The 21,883-nt window shown below is 44.0% G+C and overlaps 1 protein-coding gene across 1 annotated transcript in view; it reads left to right on the top strand.

Moving 5' to 3' along the window:
• LOC131197903 (protein fantom-like) overlaps positions 1 to 21,883 on the top strand; it is a 44,479-nt gene that overhangs the window by 10,337 nt on the left and 12,259 nt on the right. The window contains exon 2 of the mRNA XM_058182405.1: positions 19,467 to 19,574. Within this exon, the coding sequence (XP_058038388.1) occupies positions 19,467 to 19,574 (108 nt within the window). The remainder of the gene's footprint in view (positions 1 to 19,466; positions 19,575 to 21,883) is intronic.

Raw genomic sequence — 21,883 nt, 5'->3', positions numbered from 1 at the left:
CAAATTAAAAATTAAAAACAGAGGACATAGTATGACATCTCCAGTTTAAACATTTTTGTCAAATTTTTGTCATATAATTGATACACTTCCTTATCTCTATACACATTTACACTAATTATCACATTTCAAATACATATATTCTTTCATCCATATAGGTTATTTCAATATCTAATTCAATCGTAGCTATCACAACAAATTAACATAAAAAACGTCCAAGCATTTTACTCGTCGATGGTCCTATATCCCAGCATTTCTCCTCCTTTTCCAGCCAATAATACAATTTGTTCCAGATTTCATAATACTCTGATTCATTCTTATCTTTAAATTCCAAGGCCTGAGTTTGGTTTTCTTGCAGTCGTTTCATTACCAAACTAGGTAGCGTCATCAGTGCTACAATCTGGTGACAGTCCAACTGATGCGTCGCAGACATAGAAGAAGAACATCTAGAGCAGGGGTGTCAAACTCACAGCCCACAGGCCAAATGCGCCATGTGCTGGCCATGCCCCTAGTTTAGCAAAGGTGGGGGGAAAGTCGCGATACGTCACATGACGGCAACATGACGCCGCGAGTTTGACACCCCGATCTAGAGTAGTCTCTCTCTCTCACTTCACACTGCACCTATTTTCCAATAACATTATTGTTGTGGTCCGCCAGCAGTCTGCGGAGCTGGCAATGGAGTTGAACAGCGATGAGGCTGAGGTGGGGCCAGGGCCATCAGGGAGTGAGGTGCGGACTCCAGAGCCTCCAGAGACTGATAGTAGTGAGGCAGAGGAACAGGAGGAGCCTGTTCCTAATGCGCGCATGAGAAGAGCTGCCAGAAGGCAAGAACAGCTCAAGCAAAGAAGACGACTCAGGAGTAGGGCCAAGAGATAATTGGCCCCTCCCATAAGGCTTAAAACAGACCAGCAACGGCGTTTGGGCTCTTTGCCGGAAAACAACGTTGGTAGCTTTGTCTTCTTCATCTACATCTTGCATTTATTTTTGTGACTTCTGAATGTTTGCCAAGAAAGGCCTTTGGCATTTTGCCTAATTGGACCAAGGTTTGCGATAGGACTGAGAATTTGTGTTGGGATGAATTTGTTTTAATTTAGTTGAACTACGCTGGGAATGAAGTAATTCTCAGCTGTTTGAATAAAGTTTGTTTTTACATTGACTGAGTTTCCTACTACCTACTTGGGCCTGGGTCACAACAATTATGTTGGCATTAAAAGATGGCAAATGTCTTTATTTTATTTATTTATTTATTTATTTTATTTTATTAGATTTTTATACTACCCTTCTCCCGAAGGACTCAGGGCGGTGTACAGCCAAACGATAAAAAACCCAATATATATACAATTAAAACAAAAATTTTAAACAAAGCATAATTATAAAGTGGCCGACATTAAAAATATAAAATAAAAAACCCTAAAATAATAAAACCCCAATTAAAATTAATAAAACTGTTAAGCCAGTCCCGCTTGAATAAATAAGTGTGTTTTTAGCTCACGCGAAAGGTCCGAAGGTCGGGCACTTGACGTAGGCCAGGGGGAAGTTCGTTCCAGAGCGTAGGAGCTCCAACAGAGAAGGCCCTGCCCCTGGGGGCCGCCAGCCGACATTTAAAATGAATGAGACCATGGTTCCATCTAGAGTGGTACCTCGGTATCCATCGCTAATTGGTTCCGGGAGGTGTGTTAAGTACCCAAAATGACTACCAAACAATTTTTTTCCCATAAGGAACAACATAGTCACTCACAAGGCAGCCAACACTGACAAATCCTAGCTTATGCGTCGAGAACCAAACAAACGGTGAGTACTGAGGCAATTATTTGTTTGTCAAAAGGCATTGAGTACCAAATTCCCGCCTGGATTACTGCAGTGCTCTCTACATGGGGCTCCCCTTGAAGAGCACCAGGAGACTGGTACAGAATGCGGCTGCGCGGGGGATAGAGGGAGCGTCTCGGAGCTTCCATATAACACCTCTCCTGTGCAAGCTGCACTGGTTGCCGGTGGTCTTCCGGGTGCAATTCAAGGTGTTGGTGATAACCTTTAAAGCGCTCCATGGCATAGGACCAGGTTACTTACGGGACCGCCTACTGCCGCCAATAGCCTCCCGTCGACCTGTGCGCTCCCACAGGGAGGGTCTCCTCAGGGTGCCGTCTGCTAAACAATGTTGGCTGGCGGCCTCCAGGGGAAGAGCCTTCTCTGTGGGGGCACCTACCCTATGGAACGAACTGCCTCTGGGGCTACGCCTTCTTCCCGACCTCCGGGCCTTTAAGCGCGAGCTCAAGACTTTTTTGTTTCAATGAGCAGGGTTGGCCTAAGGTTAATTTTTAATGGGTGGTTTTATTACTTGTTATTTTAATATTCGGCCTATGGATTCAGATTTTTAAATTCAAATATTGTGTTTTAATTTTTGTATATGTCTGTTTAACTTGGCTGTAAACCATCCTGAGTCTTCGGAGAAGGGCGGTATAGAAATGTAAATAATAAATAAATAAATAAATAAATAAATTCGATGAGTTTCAAAGCAATTGAATACCAGGGGACCACTGCAACTCTCCATCTTTACGTCCCAGATACTCCAAAGCATTGCATTCAGCAAATAGGTATTTTTGGTGCCTACGATTTGTTTATATATAACAACAGAGTTGGAAGGGACCTTGGAGGCCTTCTAGTCCAACCCCCTGCCCAGGCAGGAAACCCTACACCATCTCAGTCAGATGGTTATCCAACATTTTCTTAAAAATTTCCAGTGTTGGAGCATTCACAACTTCTGGAGGCAAGTTGTTCCACTTATTGATTGTTCTAACTGTCAGGAAATTTTTCCTTAGTTCTAAGTTGCCTCTTTCCTTGATCAGTTTCCACCCATTGCTTCTTGTTCTACCCTCAGGTGCTTTGGAGAATAGCTTGACTCCCTCTTCTTTGTGGCAACCCCTGAGATATTGGAACACTGCTATCATGTCTCCCCTAGTCCTTCTTTTTATTAAACTAGACATACCCAGTTCCTGCAACCATTCTTCATATGTTTTATGGATGCCTCCCTTGGCAGGAACTCCTGCCAAATCAAATGATGTGGGATTTCATCTGCTTCCATAACAAAAATCTAACGTCCCTGGGAGGGGCAGTTTTGCAAAAAGCCCGTTAGCGATGCAAATTTCTTTCGGACTCTTCGCTCCGAATGCAAATCTTTTGAGTTAACTTACCATGTATATAGCGGCAGTTAACTGTTCTATTCGTCTTCCCCACTTTTCCTGATGGGAAGGGATGCAAAACTGAAAAACAATTGTCCAGTTTTTGCTTGGTGAAAAAAGGCATCGTTTAAAAAATAAATAAATAAATCTACAAAATGTTCTGAAAAAGAAGATAAAAGTTCCTGCCGCAAGTTTTTTTTGCTGGGAATTATCACGGACTGTACAGTAATTGAGACTAAGTTGATTTTAAATTTAATAACAGCGGCAAGATTACTAGAATAGAATAGAATAGAATAGAATAGAATAGAATTTTATTGGCCAAGTGTGATTGGACACACAAGGAATTTGTCTTGGTGCATATGCTCTCAGTGTACATAAAAGAAAAGATACGTTCATCAAGGTACAACATTTACAACACAATTGATGATCAATATATCAATATAAATCATAAGGATTGCCAGCAACAAGTTATAGTCATACAGTCATAAGTGGAAAGAGATTGGTGATGGGAACTATGAAACGATTAATAGTAGTGCAGATTCAGTAAATAGTCTGACAGTGTTGAGGGAATTATTTGTTTAGCAGAGTGATGGCCTTCGGGAAAAAACTGTTCTTGTGTCTAGTTGTTCTGGTGTGCAGTGCTCTATAGCGTCGTTTTGAGGGTAGGAGTTGAAACAGTTTATTTCCAGGATGCGAGGGATCTGCAAATATTTTCACGGCTCTCTTCTTGATTCGTGCAGTATACAGGTCCTCAATGGAAGGCAAGTTGGTAGCAATTATTTTTTCTGCAGTTCTAATTATCCTCTGAAGTCTGTGTTTTTCTTGTTGGGTTGCAGAACCGAACCAGACAGTTATAGAGGTGCAAATGACAGACTCAATAATTCCTTTGTAGAACTGGATCAGCAGCTCCTTGGGCAGTTTGAGCTTATGTTGAACTATGAGATGATTAATAGTAGTAATAATATTATAATAATAATAATATAATAATAATAACTAATGATAATAATAACTAATAGGACAGTATTGGAAGAAAAAAGAAGTACCTACAATAGGAGAATGGATATTGAAAGTTGCCAATTTGGCTGAGATGGCAAAAATCTCAGCCTTTTTGAAAGACAATACGCAAGAAAGATATTTAAATGAATGGAGAAAATGGATTGACTATATTCAAAACAGATATCAGACTAAGAGTTATCAGACTGAATGATTAGGATGTATTATTTTTGATTGTTTTGGGGGAAGTTAGGAATTGATGAGAATTGAAGGATTATAATTTAGTTAGGAAGGAAAAATTTTTAGTATATGTTTGCTTTATTTTTACTATACCTTGTGTTTGTTCTGGGAAGTCGGGAAGGGAGAGGGAGGGGAAAGGGGAGGTGAAAGGGGGAAAAAATCTGTAAAACTTTTTCAATAAAATAAATAAATAAATAAATAAATAAATAAAGATTTTTCCAAACCCGATAAGACAAGCAAGCAAAATTTTGGAATATTGTACAAGCAAGTAATATAGGAAGACGGGACAATTTTTCTGTGGCTCAATACTGTATTTTTTTTTTTAAGCAGTCAAGACATTCAGACTCAGATAAATGATATATTTATTTTTATCAAAGGGGAATAAACATGAGATTTTCAGTCCAGTTATTCCCATTTGAACCTGGGGGCGAGGCGGGGGGGGGGAGGGAATAGCCAACTGGCTCAGTTCCAAGCTGGGAGAAACTCACTGGAAACATGAAGGCTGATTGGAAAAAAGATGGTTTATTGATGAAGCCAAACCACATGTAGTTCTGGGCAGCTGACCAAAATGAGTTGAGATTTGGGGGGAGCGGTGTTATACCTTCTTTGGGCTGTGCCCTTGAGCTTCCTGTTCCTGTGCAAGAACAGGTATTCTATTGGCTGTTGTCAGATTCCTATGGGGTCAAGTAAGGGTTATTTAAGGATCATCGCTGGCTCTACAGGCAAAAGAGGAATTGCAAATCCTAGGTCCATGATGGCGAACTTATGGCACGCATGCCACAGCTGGCATGCAGAGCCCTCTCTGCAAGCATGCAAGCGGTCGCCCAGTTCACATCCACTGTGCATGCGCGCCCGCCTCCCACCGGCCTGCTGATTTTCAGGATGTTCAGGGGGCGGGGCACATGCGGGAGACGTCCACGCATGTGCAAGGGGTCACACACGCATGCGCAGGGGGTGGGAGAGCACGGGGACTGGCGCACGCATTCTGGAAGTGCAGAAATGAGCCTGTTTCCAGCCTCTAGGGGTGTTCTGTCTCCTTCCCCACTTTGGAGCAACGAGCTGGCCTTCAGCCAGTGGATTCACGGCTCTTATCAGTCCTGGCAGAGATATCGCAGCTGCCTGCCAAAGTTCAAACAAATGACTCACGTAGCAAGACTTTCAGCTCTTTTTGAAACAGTTCAGCTAAACTTTTGCTTCCCGTGGAGTGCGAGCAGTCCCAAAGCTCCTTATATATCCTGTGGGGTGGGGCTCCTGCCCCACCCTTCCCTTTGATGACGCTGCCTCTCTAATCTTCTGAAGCGCGGGTTAATCCAAGCTTGATTATTATTATTATTATTAGCTGGGTCTGAAGGCGTAGCCTGAGGAAGGGAGGAATCAGGGGATAATGGCCTCATTACGTCCTCCAACTGCCCTGGTTCTGGCTCCTGGAGCCGGGCCAAAGGCATCGGACCTCCTGAGGTAAGCCTTACCAGCCCTTCCCCCTCACTCTCAGAGTCACTTTCGGGCATGGGGCCAGGTTCGGGAGCTGGAGTCACAACAAGAGGGCCTCTAGAGCCTGGGAGAGGCTTTTTTCGCCCTCCCGGAGGCTCGAGAGAAGCCTCCAGAGCCTGGGGAGGGCGAAAACACCCCCTTCCCACCGTGATGCAGGTTGCTAAAATTTTTGAATCCCATTCCTCGTGTGCATGCATGCGAGGGGGTCACGGGGTGGGTGGGGTCACGTGTGCATGTGCATGGGGGCGCGCATTGTATTATGGTTGCTGGCATGCGCGCTTTTGGCACCGAAAGAGAAAAAGGTTAGCCATAATTATCCTAAGTGTTTGTCTGAGCTCCCAGGTTTGGTTGAAGTTTGAACTGCTCCAAGGGTGATGCAATGAAGAGGCTTGTTGGGCAATTCCTATTGTGTCTTTATGGCTTTGTCCTGTGTTAGATTTTGAGTGAGGGGCTTAGATTTTGACCTGAGTATAACTCATAAAATCATCTGCTACAATGTCCTTCCTGTTGAAGACTACTTCAGCTCCAGTCACAACAATACACGAGCACACAATAGATTTAAGCTTAAATGTGAACCGCTCCAATCTTGATTGTAGAAAAGATGACTTCAGTAACAGAGTTGTTAATGCCTGGAATGCACTACCTGACTCTGTGGTCTCCTCCCGAAATCCCCAAAGCTTTAACCAGAAACTATCAACTATTGACCTCACCCCATTCCTAAGAGGTCTGTAAGGGGCATGCATAAGAGCACCAGCGTGCCTACCATCCCTTTGACTGTATCCAATTCGTATGGTTATTTCATGCTTATACTTATATATACTGTTGTGTTTGACAAATTAATTATTTAATTAATTAATTAATTTAAAAAAAATTCTGCCCTTGTTCAGACTTTGCTGCAGGGAGTTTCAAAATATCCTGTCTTGAATGGATTTCTTCCTGCAGTATTTGCTTTGGCTATGACTAGAGCTATCTAGATCCTTGTCTTACTTTTTCAATAAGCTCTTTATCTCTTAAGTGCTGACATCTGCTGTGGGCTATTAAGGAAAGTGGGGGCGGGTTGCTTTCTGCCTCTAAAAAAAACCGTGTTTCTCCATTTCTCCCTTTGGGGAAATATTCTGCCTTTTTTGTGTTTTTTTTAATATTTCCCAAAATATTTCATTCTTCTAAGAGAGGGGTAAGTGCTGACTTTCTACAAACCCCATACCGGTGAGATTTGAAAAGCATCTTTTAGTGCATAAAACTAGCCAGCTTTGGTTGATCTCAGGCTAAGGCAGGGGTCGGCAACCTCAAACAGTCAAAGAGCCACGAAGGTCCTAACTGGAAGACCCCGTTCAATTCTGGAGCCAACCGGAAGTCCGGTTCCCCCATCATAGTCTCCTCCTAGTGCGTTGTCCTTTTTCCTCTGCTGACCGGAAGTCTGGTTCCCCCACCATAGAGTTTCCTCCTAGCGCAGTATCCTTTGTCCTAACCGAAAGCCCTATCAATTGTGGAGCCGACTAGCAACAGGAGCCGCAGCAGAAGGATGAAAGAGCCACATGTGGCTCCAGAGCCGCAGGTTGCTGACCCCTGGATTAAGGTCAGGTCAATCATGATTAGAACGGTTGGACAGGAGATTACTAGCGTGGTGGGAAATCAAGATATATCTCAGAGAACACAACAGCTAACTGTTGTGACCCTGGCCTCACCTCAGCCTCATCGCTGTCCGACTCCGTTGCCAGCTCCGTAGGCTGCTGGAGGACCACAACACTAACCGTTCGCATCCTGTTTCCCAGGAAACTACCAGAATGGACCATAAAATGGGGAAGTCAAGCTCCGATCACAGGAGACATCCTCCTCGGCTCTGATGATGCATCAGCTGTCTGGAGATTTCACAATAAAATATTGTATTTATTGCCGTTGTTCCGTGGTTTTGTGCTGAATTTCCATAAAATGTGATTTTGGGAGTTGAAAGTGGAAAGCCATTATGGCAGGGGTGAAATGCTCCCAGTTCGGACTGGATCGCCTGATCCGGTAGTGATGGCGGCAGGTGGTTCGGAGAAATGGGCCTCTGGTGGCTCAAAAGATTAATGCAGTTTGTTGTTGTTGTTGTTGTTGTTGTTATTATTATTATTATTATTATTATTATTATTATTATTATTATTATTATTATTATTATTATTATTATTATTATTTGCATTTATATCCCGCCCTTCTCCGAAGACTCAGGGCAGCTTACACTATGTCAGGCAATAGTCTTCATCCATTTGTATATTATATACAAAGTCAACTTATTGCCCCCCAACAATCTGGGTCCTCATTTTACCTACCTTATAAAGGATGGAAGGCTGAGTCAACCTTGGGCCTGGTGGGACTTGAACCTGCAATATTGCAAGCAGTTGCTGTTAATAACAGGCTGCATTAGCCTGTTGAGCCATTTATTAACAGGAGCTGCTTGCAATTACTGCAGGTTCAAGTCCCACCATTTTATTCTATTCCTTATATTATGCTCTGTTCTGTTCTGTTCTGTTCCATTCCGTTCCATTCCGTTCCATTCCGTTCCATTCCATTCCATTCCATATATTCTGTTCTGTTCTGTTCTGTTCTGTTCTGTTCTGTTCTGTTCTGTTCTGTTCTATTCTATTCTATTCCATTCCGTCTATTCTATTCTATTCTATTCTATTCTATTCTATTCTATTCTATTCTATTCTATTCTATTCTATTCTATTCTATTTCATCCCATCCCATCCCATCCCATCCCATCCCATCCTATCCTATCCTACCGTATCCTAATCTATTCTATTTCTTTCTATTCTAAGCTGTCCTTGAACAGTAGTGTAAACTTAGAGTAACCTGTTTGGACAGATGGCAGTCGATTAGCAGTGAAGAAAATCCGCAGAGAGTCTCAGGAATCTGTAGGGGGCGGGAATACCAGATCTTCTTTCGGCTTCTCTTGCTTTAGAGACAAGACCTCAATTTGCCTGTTGAAGCAGAAATAATCGACATGATGACTCTCCTTTAATTAACTACACGCAGGGAGAACTTCAAAGCGGATGCCACCAATGTGATAGTCACGTCTGCCTTAGTTCATCATGCAAATAGGGACATGTCTCTAAAAAGACGGTCTATTTGCTAGAGCAAAAACAAGAACCTGTATTTGCAAATGACACTCCGTGCAAATTCATGTTAATTTTCAAGGCTAAGACTCTTGTGTTTGTTTGTGTTGTTTAACTTTTTGCTGCGGTTCCTTTAGCAAAAGACCAGCAGGGCTAACTTCGTGGAAAATTGACTTGTTAGAGGTAACTAGACCAGTGGTAACATTTGAACCAGTTTACTCCCGGTTCGTTGGATGTTCATTCAAATCATTCAAAAAGACCTTGATCATCTAACCGCTTGATCTAAAACTTGGCAACTCCAAATCTCAACCAGCAAATGCTCAGTCTTAAATATTGGAAAAAAGAACCCAAACACAAAGTACATGCTTGATGGACATTACCTTACAGATGACCCCCCATCCCGTTAAAGACCTTGGAGTTTTCATGTCAAATGATCTAAGTGCCAAAGCCCACTGCAACTACATAGCAAAAAAGGCTCTAAGAGTTGTAAACCTAATCCTGCGTAGCTTCTTTTCCAAAAACACCACACTACTAACCAGAGCATATAAAACATTTGCTAGACCAATTCTAGAATACAGCTCGCCTGTCTGGAACCCTCATCACATCTCTGACATCAATACAATTGAATGTATCCAGAAATATTTTACAAGAAGAGTTCTCCACTCCTCTGAAAACAACAAAATACCTTATCCCACCAGGCTTTCCCCCCCCCCTTGATGACATTTCGCTCCCCATCCAAGGAGTTTCTTCAGTTCATCTGCATTCCTGAAGAACTGAAGAACAGAACATCTCGGATGAGAAGTGAAACATCTTCGGAGGAAACAAGAAAAAAAGGAAGTCCAGTTGTCTTTTGAAAAAGCACCTTTGGGTGCTTTGGAGAAAACGACACACACGTAGAGCCCCTGTCTGCAACTCTTTGTATACAGATTAACAGAGTTGGAAGGGACCTTAGAGGGAAACCTTGCTGTGCCTCGCCCGCCCTCCTCTCCTCAGCCGGGCCCCTCCCATCTCCTGCTATCTGAGTCAGAGTCTGATAATGAAGAGGAACGGCCTGGCATGCCTCCAGCCCCCAGCCCTGGCACCATGCCCAGACAGAATGTCAGGAATGAGCAAACAAATCTCCCTTCTACAGCGTGTGACCACGAAGTCAGCCACGTGCTCGAATTGCCGGCAGCAGATCAGGTGGACGGAAAGTCACAGTGGACGGATCCCTGCTTCCGGAGAATGGAGAGGCGACGTCAGCAAAAGGAAGGGAGGGGCAGGCCTGGATAAGTGCTGAGTCATGGAGCCACACCCCATGGCCTATATAAAGGATCTGCTTTTTGGCATTCCTTGAATCAAGCAAAGTCTCATCTGGTTGCTGAAGTCACACCTTGGATTCCTGCCTGCCCTGAGAACTCTGACAGGAATTTGGCAAAGCTGCAGAGGCTTCGTGGCCATGCTTGATACAGACTTCCCAGACCTGGCCGTCGGAGGAGGAGTGGGACACGACAACCCTAACCCTAACAGGAGACCCTACACCAGGGTTGGCAAACCCTCTCGGCACCGAGTGCTGAAACAGGAGCGCACGAGTGCGCGCGTGGGAGCATCAGAAATTGGAAGAGCAGTTTCCTGGTGCAAACTTCTGGTTTCTGGTGCGCACATGCATGCTGGTCACCTGGGCTTCCAGTTTCTGGCAAGCATGTACGCATGAAGACCAGTTGGCCAATCCGCATGCGCCTACCGGAAAACGGAAGCTTACGCTGGGGAATTGCTCTTCCGGTATCTGGCCGGTGCGCATGCACACGGTGGAAACCAAAAGCTCGCATCGGGGAACCAATCTTCCAGTTTTTGGCACTCCCATGTGCAAACACCATCTAACCAGTGCGCATGTGCACGGCGGAAACCAGAAGCTCGTGTCGGGGAACTGATCTTCCGGTTTTTTTGGCACTCCCATGCATGTGGAGACCAGCTGGCTGGTGCGCATGCGCACGGTGGAAACTGAAAGCTCGCGTTGGAGAACCGATCGTCCAGTTTTGGCACTTCCGTGCACACGGAAACCAGCTAGCCGGTGCGCATGCACACACCGGAAACTGGAAGCTTGCAGCGGAGAATTGCTCTTCTGGTTTTTGGTGCTCCTGGTGCGCATGCGTATGCGTGAAACTGGAAGGTCGCGTTGGAGAACTGATCTTCCAGTTTTTGGCACTCCCGTGCATGCGGAAACCAGCTAGCCGGTGCGCATGCACACACCGGAAACCAAAAGCTCGCATCGGGAAACCGGTCTTCCGGTTTTTGGCACTCCCCTGCGCGGAGACCAGCTAATCGGTGCACATGTGCATGCCGGAAACCAAAAGCTCGCATCAGGGAACTGATCTTCCGGTAATTGGCACTCCCGTGCGCGCAGAGACCAGCTGGCCGGAAACTGGAAGCTCACACCGGGGAACTGCTCTTCCGGTTTCTGGTGATCCCGCACGTGCGGAGACCAACCACTGGCGTGCCAGGAGATATGGCTCTGTGTGCCACTTCCGGCACGCGTGCCATAGGTTCACCATCACAGCCCAACGAAATTTCTGACAAACGGCAATCCAAATCTTTGAATCAAGTGTATCTTTTCCTAGGATCTCGTAGCTTCCCACCGATTCCAAAACACCGTGGTTTTGCTCCTGAAGCCGAAATAGTTCCTCACCCCACTAGCTATCTGTGCGAGGCAGGTTTCCTTTGAACTGAGCTGACTTCCTGTTGAATTCATGGAACGGTCCATGCGATTTTTCTCAAGAACAAGAAGGAAGTGGTTTGTCTGACCTTTCTGCTTGAGTATTTCTTGATCTGCTAGTCTAGGCAAAGCTAGTCTAGTCTATCAATAAGGTCGATCCCATTGAGCTTTCCTGATCATCAAAATGAATGGAGCAGCTGCTAGAGGTAGGAATCTATCTATCTATCTATCTATCTATCTATCTATCTATCTATCTATCTATCTACCTATCCACCCACCCACCTACCTACCTACTATCTATCTAGCCATCTAGCCATCTAGCCATCTATCATCTACCTACCTACCTACCTACCTACCTACCTATTATCTACCTACCTACCTACCTACCTATCATCTATCTACCTATCTACCTACCTACCTATCCACCTACCTACCTACTATCTATCTACCTATCTATCTATCTACCTACCTATCTACCTACCTAGTTACCTACTTACCCATCTATCCATCTATCATCTATCTACCTACCTACCTATCATCTATCTATCTACCTACCTACCTATCATCTATCTATCTACCCATCTATCCATCTATCCATCATCTACCTACCTACCTACCTACCTACCTATTATCTACCTACCTACCTACCTACCTACCCATCATCTATCTATCTATCTACCCATCTATCCATCTATCCATCTATCCATCATCTACCTACCTACCTACCTACCTACCTACCTATTATCTACATACCTACCTACCTATCATCTATCTATCTATCTACCTATCTATCTACCTACCTAACCACCTATCTACCTACTATCTACCTATCTATGTATCTATGTATCTATCTATCTATCTATCTATCTATCTATCTATCTATCTACCTACCTACCTACCTACCTACCTACCTACCTATCATCTATCTATCTACCCATCTATCCATCTATCCATCTATCCATCATCTACCTACCTACCTACCTACCTACCTACCTATTATCTACCTACCTACCTATCTACCTATCTATCATCTATCTATCTACCCATCTATCCATCATCTACCTACCTACCTACCTACCTATTATCTACCTACCTACCTATCATCTACCTACCTATCCACCTATCTACCTACTAACTAACTATCTATCTATCTATCTATCTATCTATCTATCTATCTATCTATCTATCTATCTATCCACCTACCTACCTAGTTATCTACTTACCCATCTATCCATCTATCATCTATCTACCTACCTATCATCTATCTACCTACCCATCTATACATCTACCTACCTATCTATCCACCTACCTATCAACCTACCTACTATCTATTTATCTACCCATCTATCTACCTATCCACCTACCTAGCTACCTACCTACCCATCTATCCATCTATCATCTATCTATCTACCTACCTACCTTTTATCTATCTATCTATCTATCTATCTATCTATCTATCTATCTATCTATCTATCTATCTATCTATCCTCCCTCCTTCCCTCTCTCTCTTTCTTGTCTCTCTTAAATCAAACTCTTATAAAGATCATCTTAATTCCCTGCAAGATATTGCCAGTCCTTTAGAGCCCTTGGAGCAGTAGTGAAATCTGAACCAGTTTACTAACGGTTCGCTAGCTGCACATGCATGCTGTATGCGCGCATGTCCAGTGCGTACCCTGCACCTAATGCAAGGTGCACACGCGTGCGCAATGCACACCAAAAGGAGGCATGGGATAAGTAGAACAGCGCGGGTGTGCGGGTGTGTGATCAGCTGTGGTGCACAATCTTTTTTTTTTTTACTTTTAAAATCATTTTTTTTTACAACTAATTCGGCCGAATAGGTTGTAAAAATGCTTTTAAAAGTTAAAAAAAAAAGAAGGCTCTGATGATCGTGCAGCTCAGCTGTTGTCCTCAGAGCCTTTTTTTTTTTAACCATTTAAAAGCATTTTTTAAAAGAAGCGGGCAAGCGGGCAAGCGGGCGACCGGGCGGGCATGGGCGGGGGGGGGGAGGTGGCAGGGATTTTTGTTATCGGTTCTCCGAACTACCAGCCGCCATCGCTACTGGTTTGGCTGGTACATCAAAGATCCACATCAGTCACCAAAGTAGATACAAATATGGAGAGGGATGGGATGGGATGGGATGGGATGGGATGGGATGGGATGGGATGGGATGGGATGGGATGGGATGGGATGGGATGGGATGGGATGGGATAGGATATAGAAAATGAAAAGGATAGGATAGGATAGGATAGGATAGGATAGGATAGGATAGGATAGGATAGGATAGGATAGGATAGGATAGGATAGGATAGGATAGGATAGGATAGGATAGGATAGGATAGGATAGGATAGGATAGGATAGGATAGGATAGGATAGGATATAGAAAATGAATGGAGCAGCTGCTAGAGGTAGGAATCTATCTATCTATCTATCTATCTATCTATCTATCTATCTATCTATCTATCTATCTATCTATCTATCTACCTATCCACCCACCCACCTACCTACCTACTATCTATCTACCCATCTAGCCATCTAGCCATCTATCATCATCTATCTACCTGCCTGCCTACCTACCCACCTGCCTGCCTGCCACCTGCCTGCCTACCTATCCACCTACCTATCATCTACCTACCCACCCACCCACCCACCTACCTACTATCTATCTACCCATCATCTATCTGTCTATCTGCCTGCCTATCATCTATCTGCCTGCCTACCTACCCACCTACCTACCCATCTATCTATCCATCATCTACCTACCCATCTATCTACCTGCCTATCATCTATCTGTCTACCTGCCTGCCTATCATCTATCATCTACCCATCTATCCATCTATCCATCATCTATCTGCCTACCTACCCACCCACCTACCCACCTATTATCTGCCTGCCTGCCTGCCTACCTACCCATCTATCTATCATTCATCTATCTATCTGCCCATCTATCCATCATCCATCTATCCATCATCTACCTGCCTACCTACCCACCTGCCTGCCTATCTATCTGCCTGCCTACCTGCCTGCCTATCATCTGTCCATCTATCTGCCTGTCTATCTACCTGCCTATCCACCTATCTACCTACTATCTGCCTATCTATCTACCTGCCTATCATCTATCTATCATCATCTATCTATCATCATCTATCTATCTGTCTATCTGTCTGCCTGCCTGCCTGCCTGCCTGCCTACCTATCATCTGTCCATCTGTCCATCATCCATCCATCCATCCATCCATCATCTGCCTGCCTGCCTGCCTGCCTACCTATCTATCTAGCCATCTATCATCTACCTGCCTATCATCTACCTATCTATCATCTATCTTTCTACCCATCTATCCATCTATCCATTATCTACCTACCTACCTACCTACCTATTATCTACCTACCTACCTACCTATCATCTATCTATCTACCTATCTATCTACCTACCTATCCACCTATCTACCTACTAACTATCTATCTATCTATCTATCTATCTATCTATCTATCTATCTATCTATCTATCTACCTACCTATCCACCTACCTACCTAGTTATCTACTTACCCATCTATCCATCTATCATCTATCTACCTACCTACCTACCTATCATCTACCTACCTACCTACCTATCTATCTATCATCTATCTATCTACCCATCTATACATCTACCTACCTATCTATCCACCTACCTACCAACCTACCTACTATCTATTTATCTACCCATCTATCTAATTATCCACCTACCTAGCTACCTACCTACCCATCTATCCATCTATCATCTATCTATCTACCTACCTACCTTTCATCTATCTATCTATCTATCTATCTATCTATCTATCTATCTATCTATCCTCCCTCCCTCCCTCTCTCTCTTTCTCGTCTCTCTTAAATCAAACTCTTCTAAAGATCATCTTAATTCCCTGCAAGATATTGCCAGTCCTTTAGAGCCCTTGGAGCAGTAGTGAAATCTGAACCAGTTTACTACCGGTTCGCTAGCTGCACATGCATGCTGTGTGCGCGCATGCCCAGTGCGTACCCTGCACCTAATGCAAGGCGCACACGTGTGCGCAGTGCACGCCAAAAGAAGGCATGGGATAAGTAGAACAGCACGGGTGTGTGATCAGCTGTGGTGCACAATCTTTTTTCTTTTTTTTACTTTTAAAAGCATTTTTTTTACAACCAATTCGGCCAAATAGGTTGTAAAAATGCTTTTAAAAGTTAAAAAAAAAAGAAGGCTCTGATGATCGTGCAGCTCAGCTGTTGTCCTCAGAGCCTTTTTTTTAACCATTTAAAAGCATTTTTTAAAAGAAGCGGCAAGCGGGCAAGCGGGCGGGCCTGGGGGGGGAGGTGGCAGGGATTTTTGTTATCAGTTCTCCGAACTACCAGCCGCCATCGCTACTGGTTCGGCTGGTACATCAAAGATCCACATCAGTCACCAAAGTAGATACAAATATGGAGAGGGATGGGATGGGATGGGATGGGATGGGATGGGATGGGATGGGATGGGATGGGATGGGATGGGATGGGATGGGATGGGATGGGATAGGATAGGATATAGAAAATGAATAGGATAGGATAGGATAGGATAGGATAGAATAGAATAGAATAGAATAGAATAGAATAGAATAGAATAGAATAGGAAGGGATAGGATAGGATAGGATAGGATAGGATAGGATAGGATAGGATAGGATAGGATAGGATAGGATAGGATATAGAAAATGAATAGGATAGGATAGGATAGGATAGGATAGGATAGGATAGGAAGGGATAGGATAGGATAGGATAGGATAGGATAGGATAGGATATAGAAAATGAATAGGATAGGATATAGAAAATGAATAGGATAGGATAGGATAGAATAGAATAGAATAGGAAGGGATAGGATAGGATAGGATAGGATAGGATAGGATATAGAAAATGAATAGGATAGGATAGGATATAGAAAATGAATAGGATAGGATAGGATAGGATAGGATAGAATAGAATAGAATAGAATAGAATAGAATAGAATAGAATAGAATAGAATAGAATAGAATAGGAAGGGATAGGATAGGATAGGATAGGATATAGAAAATGAATATGATAGGATAGGATAGGATATAGAAAATGAATAGGATAGGATAGGATAGGATAGGATAGGATAGGATAGGATATAGAAAATGAATAGGATAGGATAGGATATAGAAAATGAATAGGATAGGATAGGATAGGATATAGAAAATGAATAGGATAGGATAGGATAGGATAGGATAGAATAGAATAGAATAGAATAGAATAGAATAGAATAGAATAGAATAGGAAGGGATAGGATAGAATAGAATAGAATAGAATAGAATAGAATAGAATAGAATAGAATAGAATAGAATAGAATAGAATAACAAGGGATAGGATAGGATAGGGTAGGGTAGGGTAGGGTAGGGTAGGGTAGGATAGGATAGAATAGAATAGAATAGAATAGAATAAAATAGAATAGAATAATTTATCAGCCGTGTGATATATACACACAAGGAATTTGTCTCCGGTGCATAAGCTCTCAGTGTACATGCAAATCAACAAAGTAATAATAATCTATTTGAAGAAATACCCTTCTGGGTTCAGTTCCAAGTGGGGGGGAAAAGGCACCGGATTCATGGAAGTTGCTTGGAAAGAAGGTTTCTTGATGAACAGGGTCACATGCTTTGGAGATCTTGGCCAAAAAAAAAGGGAAGTGATGCCGAGAGTCCCCGGGTTTTATACCCTCTCTGGCTTTGAACTTCCTGGGGCACAGGAAGAGTATCCTGATTGGTTGCTATCAGAGGTCATGGCTAGCTTTGTAGGTTGTCTGCGTGCGAAGTTTGGTTGAATCTTGCTGGGTGATGCAATGAAGGGCGATTAAATGGCTGTACCTGAAGGAGGTAGAACTTTGTTATGTAGAATGGACTGGCTCAGGCCTTAATGGTCCATTAACAAAGGTGGGGAGGTGTTTGAGTTTCTGCCTCCCTTTTTTTTTTTTGCATTTATATCCCGCCCTTCTCCGAAGACTCAAGGCGGCTTACACTATGTTAGCAATAGTCTTCATCCTATTTGTATATTTATATACAAAGTCAACTTATTGCCCCCAACAATCTGGGCCCTCATTTTACCTACCTTATAAAGGATGGAAGGCTGAGTCAACCTTGGGCCTGGTGGGACTTGAATCTGCAGTAATTGCGGGCAGCTGCTGTTAATAACAGACTGCATTAGCAGTCTGAGCCTATTTTAGGGGAAATATTCTGCCCTTTCTAAAATATTTCATTTTTCTAGGAGAGGGGTGGGTTTTAACTTCCTACAAATCATAATATCAAAGTAACAATCGTCATGATAATGATGCCAATAAGAGAAAGTAGAGGAACAAATTTGTTGTTGTTAGTTGCAAAGTCGTGTCCGACCCATTGCGACTCCATGGAAAACGTTCCTCCAGGCCTTCCTGTCCTCTAACATCCTCTGGAGTCCATTTAAACTCATGCCTACTGCTTCAGTGACTCCATCCAGCCACCTCGTTTTCTGCCACACTGCGTGGGTAAATATATTTAGACATCAGACAGCACTGTGGTAATTAGGTGTTCAGCAGAGTGATAGATAGGAGAAAAACTGTCTCTGTGTCTAATTGTTTTGGCATGTGATCTAGATATGCCCCGGGATACACGAACACTATGGAATAAACGATCCATCAACGGGAGCTTGGGAATAAATACAAATTTCCAAATTCCGTTTCTCGCAGAGATGTTATTGTTGGGCTAATAACAGGGGTGAAATGCTTCCGGTTTGGACCGGATCGGCTGAGCCGGTAGCGATGGTGCGGCAGGAGGTTCGGAGAACCCGGTAGCAAAAATCCCTGCCCCCCTCCCCTCCCACTCATACCCAGCTGAGCCACGTGATCATCAGAGCCTTTTTTAAAAAAACTTTTAAAAGCATTTTTTTTTTACAACCTCTTGGACCAAATAGGTTGTAAAAAAATGCTTTTAAAAGGTAAAAAAAAAAGGCTCTGACGATCACCGCTGAAGCCTGCTAGACAAAAAATGGAGGGTGTAGGCAGTGGTGGGTTTCAAATTTTTTACTACCGGTTCTGTGGGTGTGGCTTGGTGCGCATGGCATGGCTTGGTGAGTGTGGCAGGGGAAGGATACTGTAAAATCTCCATTCCCTCCCCAATCCAGGGGAAGGTTACTGCAAAATCCCCAATTCCTCCTGATCAGCTGGGACTTGGGAGGCAGAGAATAGATGGGGACGGGGCCAGTCAGAATTTTTACTACCGGTTCTCTGAACTACTCAAAATTTCCGCTACCGGTTCTCCAGAACTGGGCAGAACCTGCTGAAACCCACCTCTGGGTGTAGGCAAAAAATGGCAAAAATATTGGGGGCTGGGGGGGTTTGTTTTTGAGAGAGAAAGAGAGAGAGAGAGAGAGAGAGAGAAAGAAAGAAAGAAAGAAAGAAAGAAAGAAAGAAAGAGGGAGGAAGGAGGGAAGGAAGGAGGGAAGGAAGGAAGGAAAAAGGAGAGGGAGGAGGACTACAAACCTGGCACTAGATGCAGCTTTAGAGGATAATCCAGGGCTGGAAGGGACCTGGAGGTCATCTAATCCAACCCTGCTCCAGCAGGACATTGTTAGTGAGTTTCTGTCTTTTGATCCCTCAGTCACAGGGTTACATAGCCACGCCCACCCAGTCACATGACCCCCACCAAGCCACGCTCACAGAACCCGTAGAAAAGAAATTTAGATTTCACCCCCCCGGCTAATAATGTTTGTTTGCTTGTCCTTTAGCCTTTTTGTTGTTTTGTCTTTACTGCAGCCACTTCTCATCTGTCCCAAGCCATGTCGGTTTTGCTGGGTGAAATTGCAGGAAACCTGACTGTGCAAGAGATGGATCAGAAACCCTCAATACTAGCAGCCCTTCAAGGTTAGTGTGATGACCGGGTGGGAGGGAGAGGGGTGGCACGAAGACAACACAGCCGGACAACCGGTATGAATCCCTTTATTGGCACCAACTCTGCCCCCAACGTCCCTTTCACGGCCTGGAGAAAAGCTCTCCCACAAACCTGCAGGTACTCTAGTCTAAACATTGTGAGAATGTAGATTGTAGAATGGCTGCAATCAATCACTGCAGCAGGGCAAGATAATGAGGCCCAGACGGGAAGAATAATCCCAGCAAGACAAGCTAGGCACTCAGTAGCACGGCAGTAATTCCAACAGCCAGGAGGGAGGATGCCAGGAATGCAGGCCACAACTCTCAACCCCAGAGTAATTCAGTGTTTGTTCCCAACAAACGGGACAAAATGCCTCTCCTTTAAACTCCATCCCCAGGTGTGCCTTGTTGAAGGGAATCGGGGTCCTTTCCTTCCTCGTAAGCCACGCAACCCACGTAGCTCTCTTCTGCGTTCTTCCCTGCGCGCCCTAGGGTGCGGACGGGGTGGGCCGTGGTCTTCATCGGAACCCTCTCTCCCTTGCTCTACCTCTCCCCTGCTCTGCCCAGCCTGACTTTGCCCTTCCCCAGGTTCTTCCATGGCTAACGGAGCCACTCTCTCACTCTCTGTCAGCTGTTCGTCTTCCATCGCAGATTCAGACTCCAATGCATGACAGTTAAGAGTTCGATGCTGGTATTCTCGTGGTGTCTGGAACAGCAATGCCGAGCCAGTTTGGGATTCCAGAATTGGGGGGGGGGGATGATCCTTAATTTCTTGCTTGTCTACACAGGATCCCAGTCATGTGGCTATTAGCTTTGAAACCCAAGAGTCAGACACCGAGCCTTCTTTAAACTGAGCAGGACTCCTAGCGGCTCATTGAGAAGATTTGTGTTGTTGTAAGGCCACGCTTGGAATACTGCATCCAGTTTTGGTCGCCACAATGTAAAAAAGATGCTGAGACTCTAGAAAGAGCGCAGAGAAGAGCAACAAAGATGATTAGCGGACTGGAGGCTAAAACATATGAAGAACGGTTGCTGGAACCAGGGATGTCTAGTTTAATGAAAAGAAGGACTAGGGGAGACATGATAGCAGTGTTCCAATATATCAGGGGCTGCCACAAAGAAGAGGGAGTCAAGCTATTCTCCAAAGCACCTGATGGTAGAATAAGAAGCAAAGGGTGGAAACTAATTAAGGAGAGAAGCAACTTAGAACTAAGGAGAAATTTCCTGACAGACAGAACAATTAATCAGTGAAACGACTTGCCTCCAGAAGTTGTGAATGTTCCAATACTGGAAGTTTTTAAGAAGATGTTGGATAACAATTTGTCTGAAGTGGTGTAGGGTTTCCTGCCTAAGCTGGAGGTTGGACTAGAAGACCTCCAAGGTCCCTTCCAACTCTGTTATTCTATTCTATTCTATTCTATTCTATTCTATTCTATTCTATTCTATTCTATTCTATTCTATTCTATTCTATTCTATTCCATTCCATTCCTATTCCTATTCCTATTCCTGTTCTATTCTATTCTATTCTATTCTACTCTATTCCATTCTATTCTATTCCTGCAAGAGAGCTGAAATCAACAGAGCTGATTTGGGATGTTTTATGAAGTCTCTATTGGCTTGGAATTTCTTGGTGGTCTCCTATTCATGTACGGGGTCACGTCTGACCCTGCTTAGCTTTTCCATGGATCAGCCAAAGCTGGTTTCATGCTGCCACCTGCTGAGATGACAATATGTCAACCATAATATCATTTACTTGTAGAACTGATTGTAACAGGTAAAGGATCTAGCTCAGCGGTTCTCAACCTGTGGGTCGGGACCCCGTTGGGGGTCGAATGACGATTTGCCAGGGGTCGCCTAAGACCATCAGAAATATGGGAAGTATACTTGCGAGTCGAAGAATCGCGCTCCAATGGTTGACTCCACAAGCCAGCTGCAGGCTCTTCAAATCGCTAGCCGAATTCGGCTTCAGGCGCAATGAATTAAAAAAGAGAGAAATCTTTGCTCTGATGTCTCCCTCTCAAGCCAGCTGCAATCACTCCCAATCCCTAGCCTAATCTGGCTTCAGGCGCGATAAACTTAATAGGGGAGGAGTCTCCGCTTTAATGCCTCCGTCCTCAAGGCAATCGCAAGCAGTTCAGATCGCTAGCCAATACGGCTTCAGGCGCGATAAATTCAAAATGAAAATAATTTTATGGTTGGGGTCGCCACATCGTGGGGAATTGTATTAAAGGGGTCACCACATTGTGGGGAATTGTATTAAAGGGGTCGCAGCACTATAAAGATTGAGAACCACTGATCTAGCT

The sequence above is a fragment of the Ahaetulla prasina genome, chromosome 4, assembly GCF_028640845.1.
Source record: "Ahaetulla prasina isolate Xishuangbanna chromosome 4, ASM2864084v1, whole genome shotgun sequence".
Taxonomy (NCBI): domain Eukaryota; kingdom Metazoa; phylum Chordata; class Lepidosauria; order Squamata; family Colubridae; genus Ahaetulla; species Ahaetulla prasina.
This window is presented reverse-complemented; position numbering and strand designations above follow the sequence as displayed.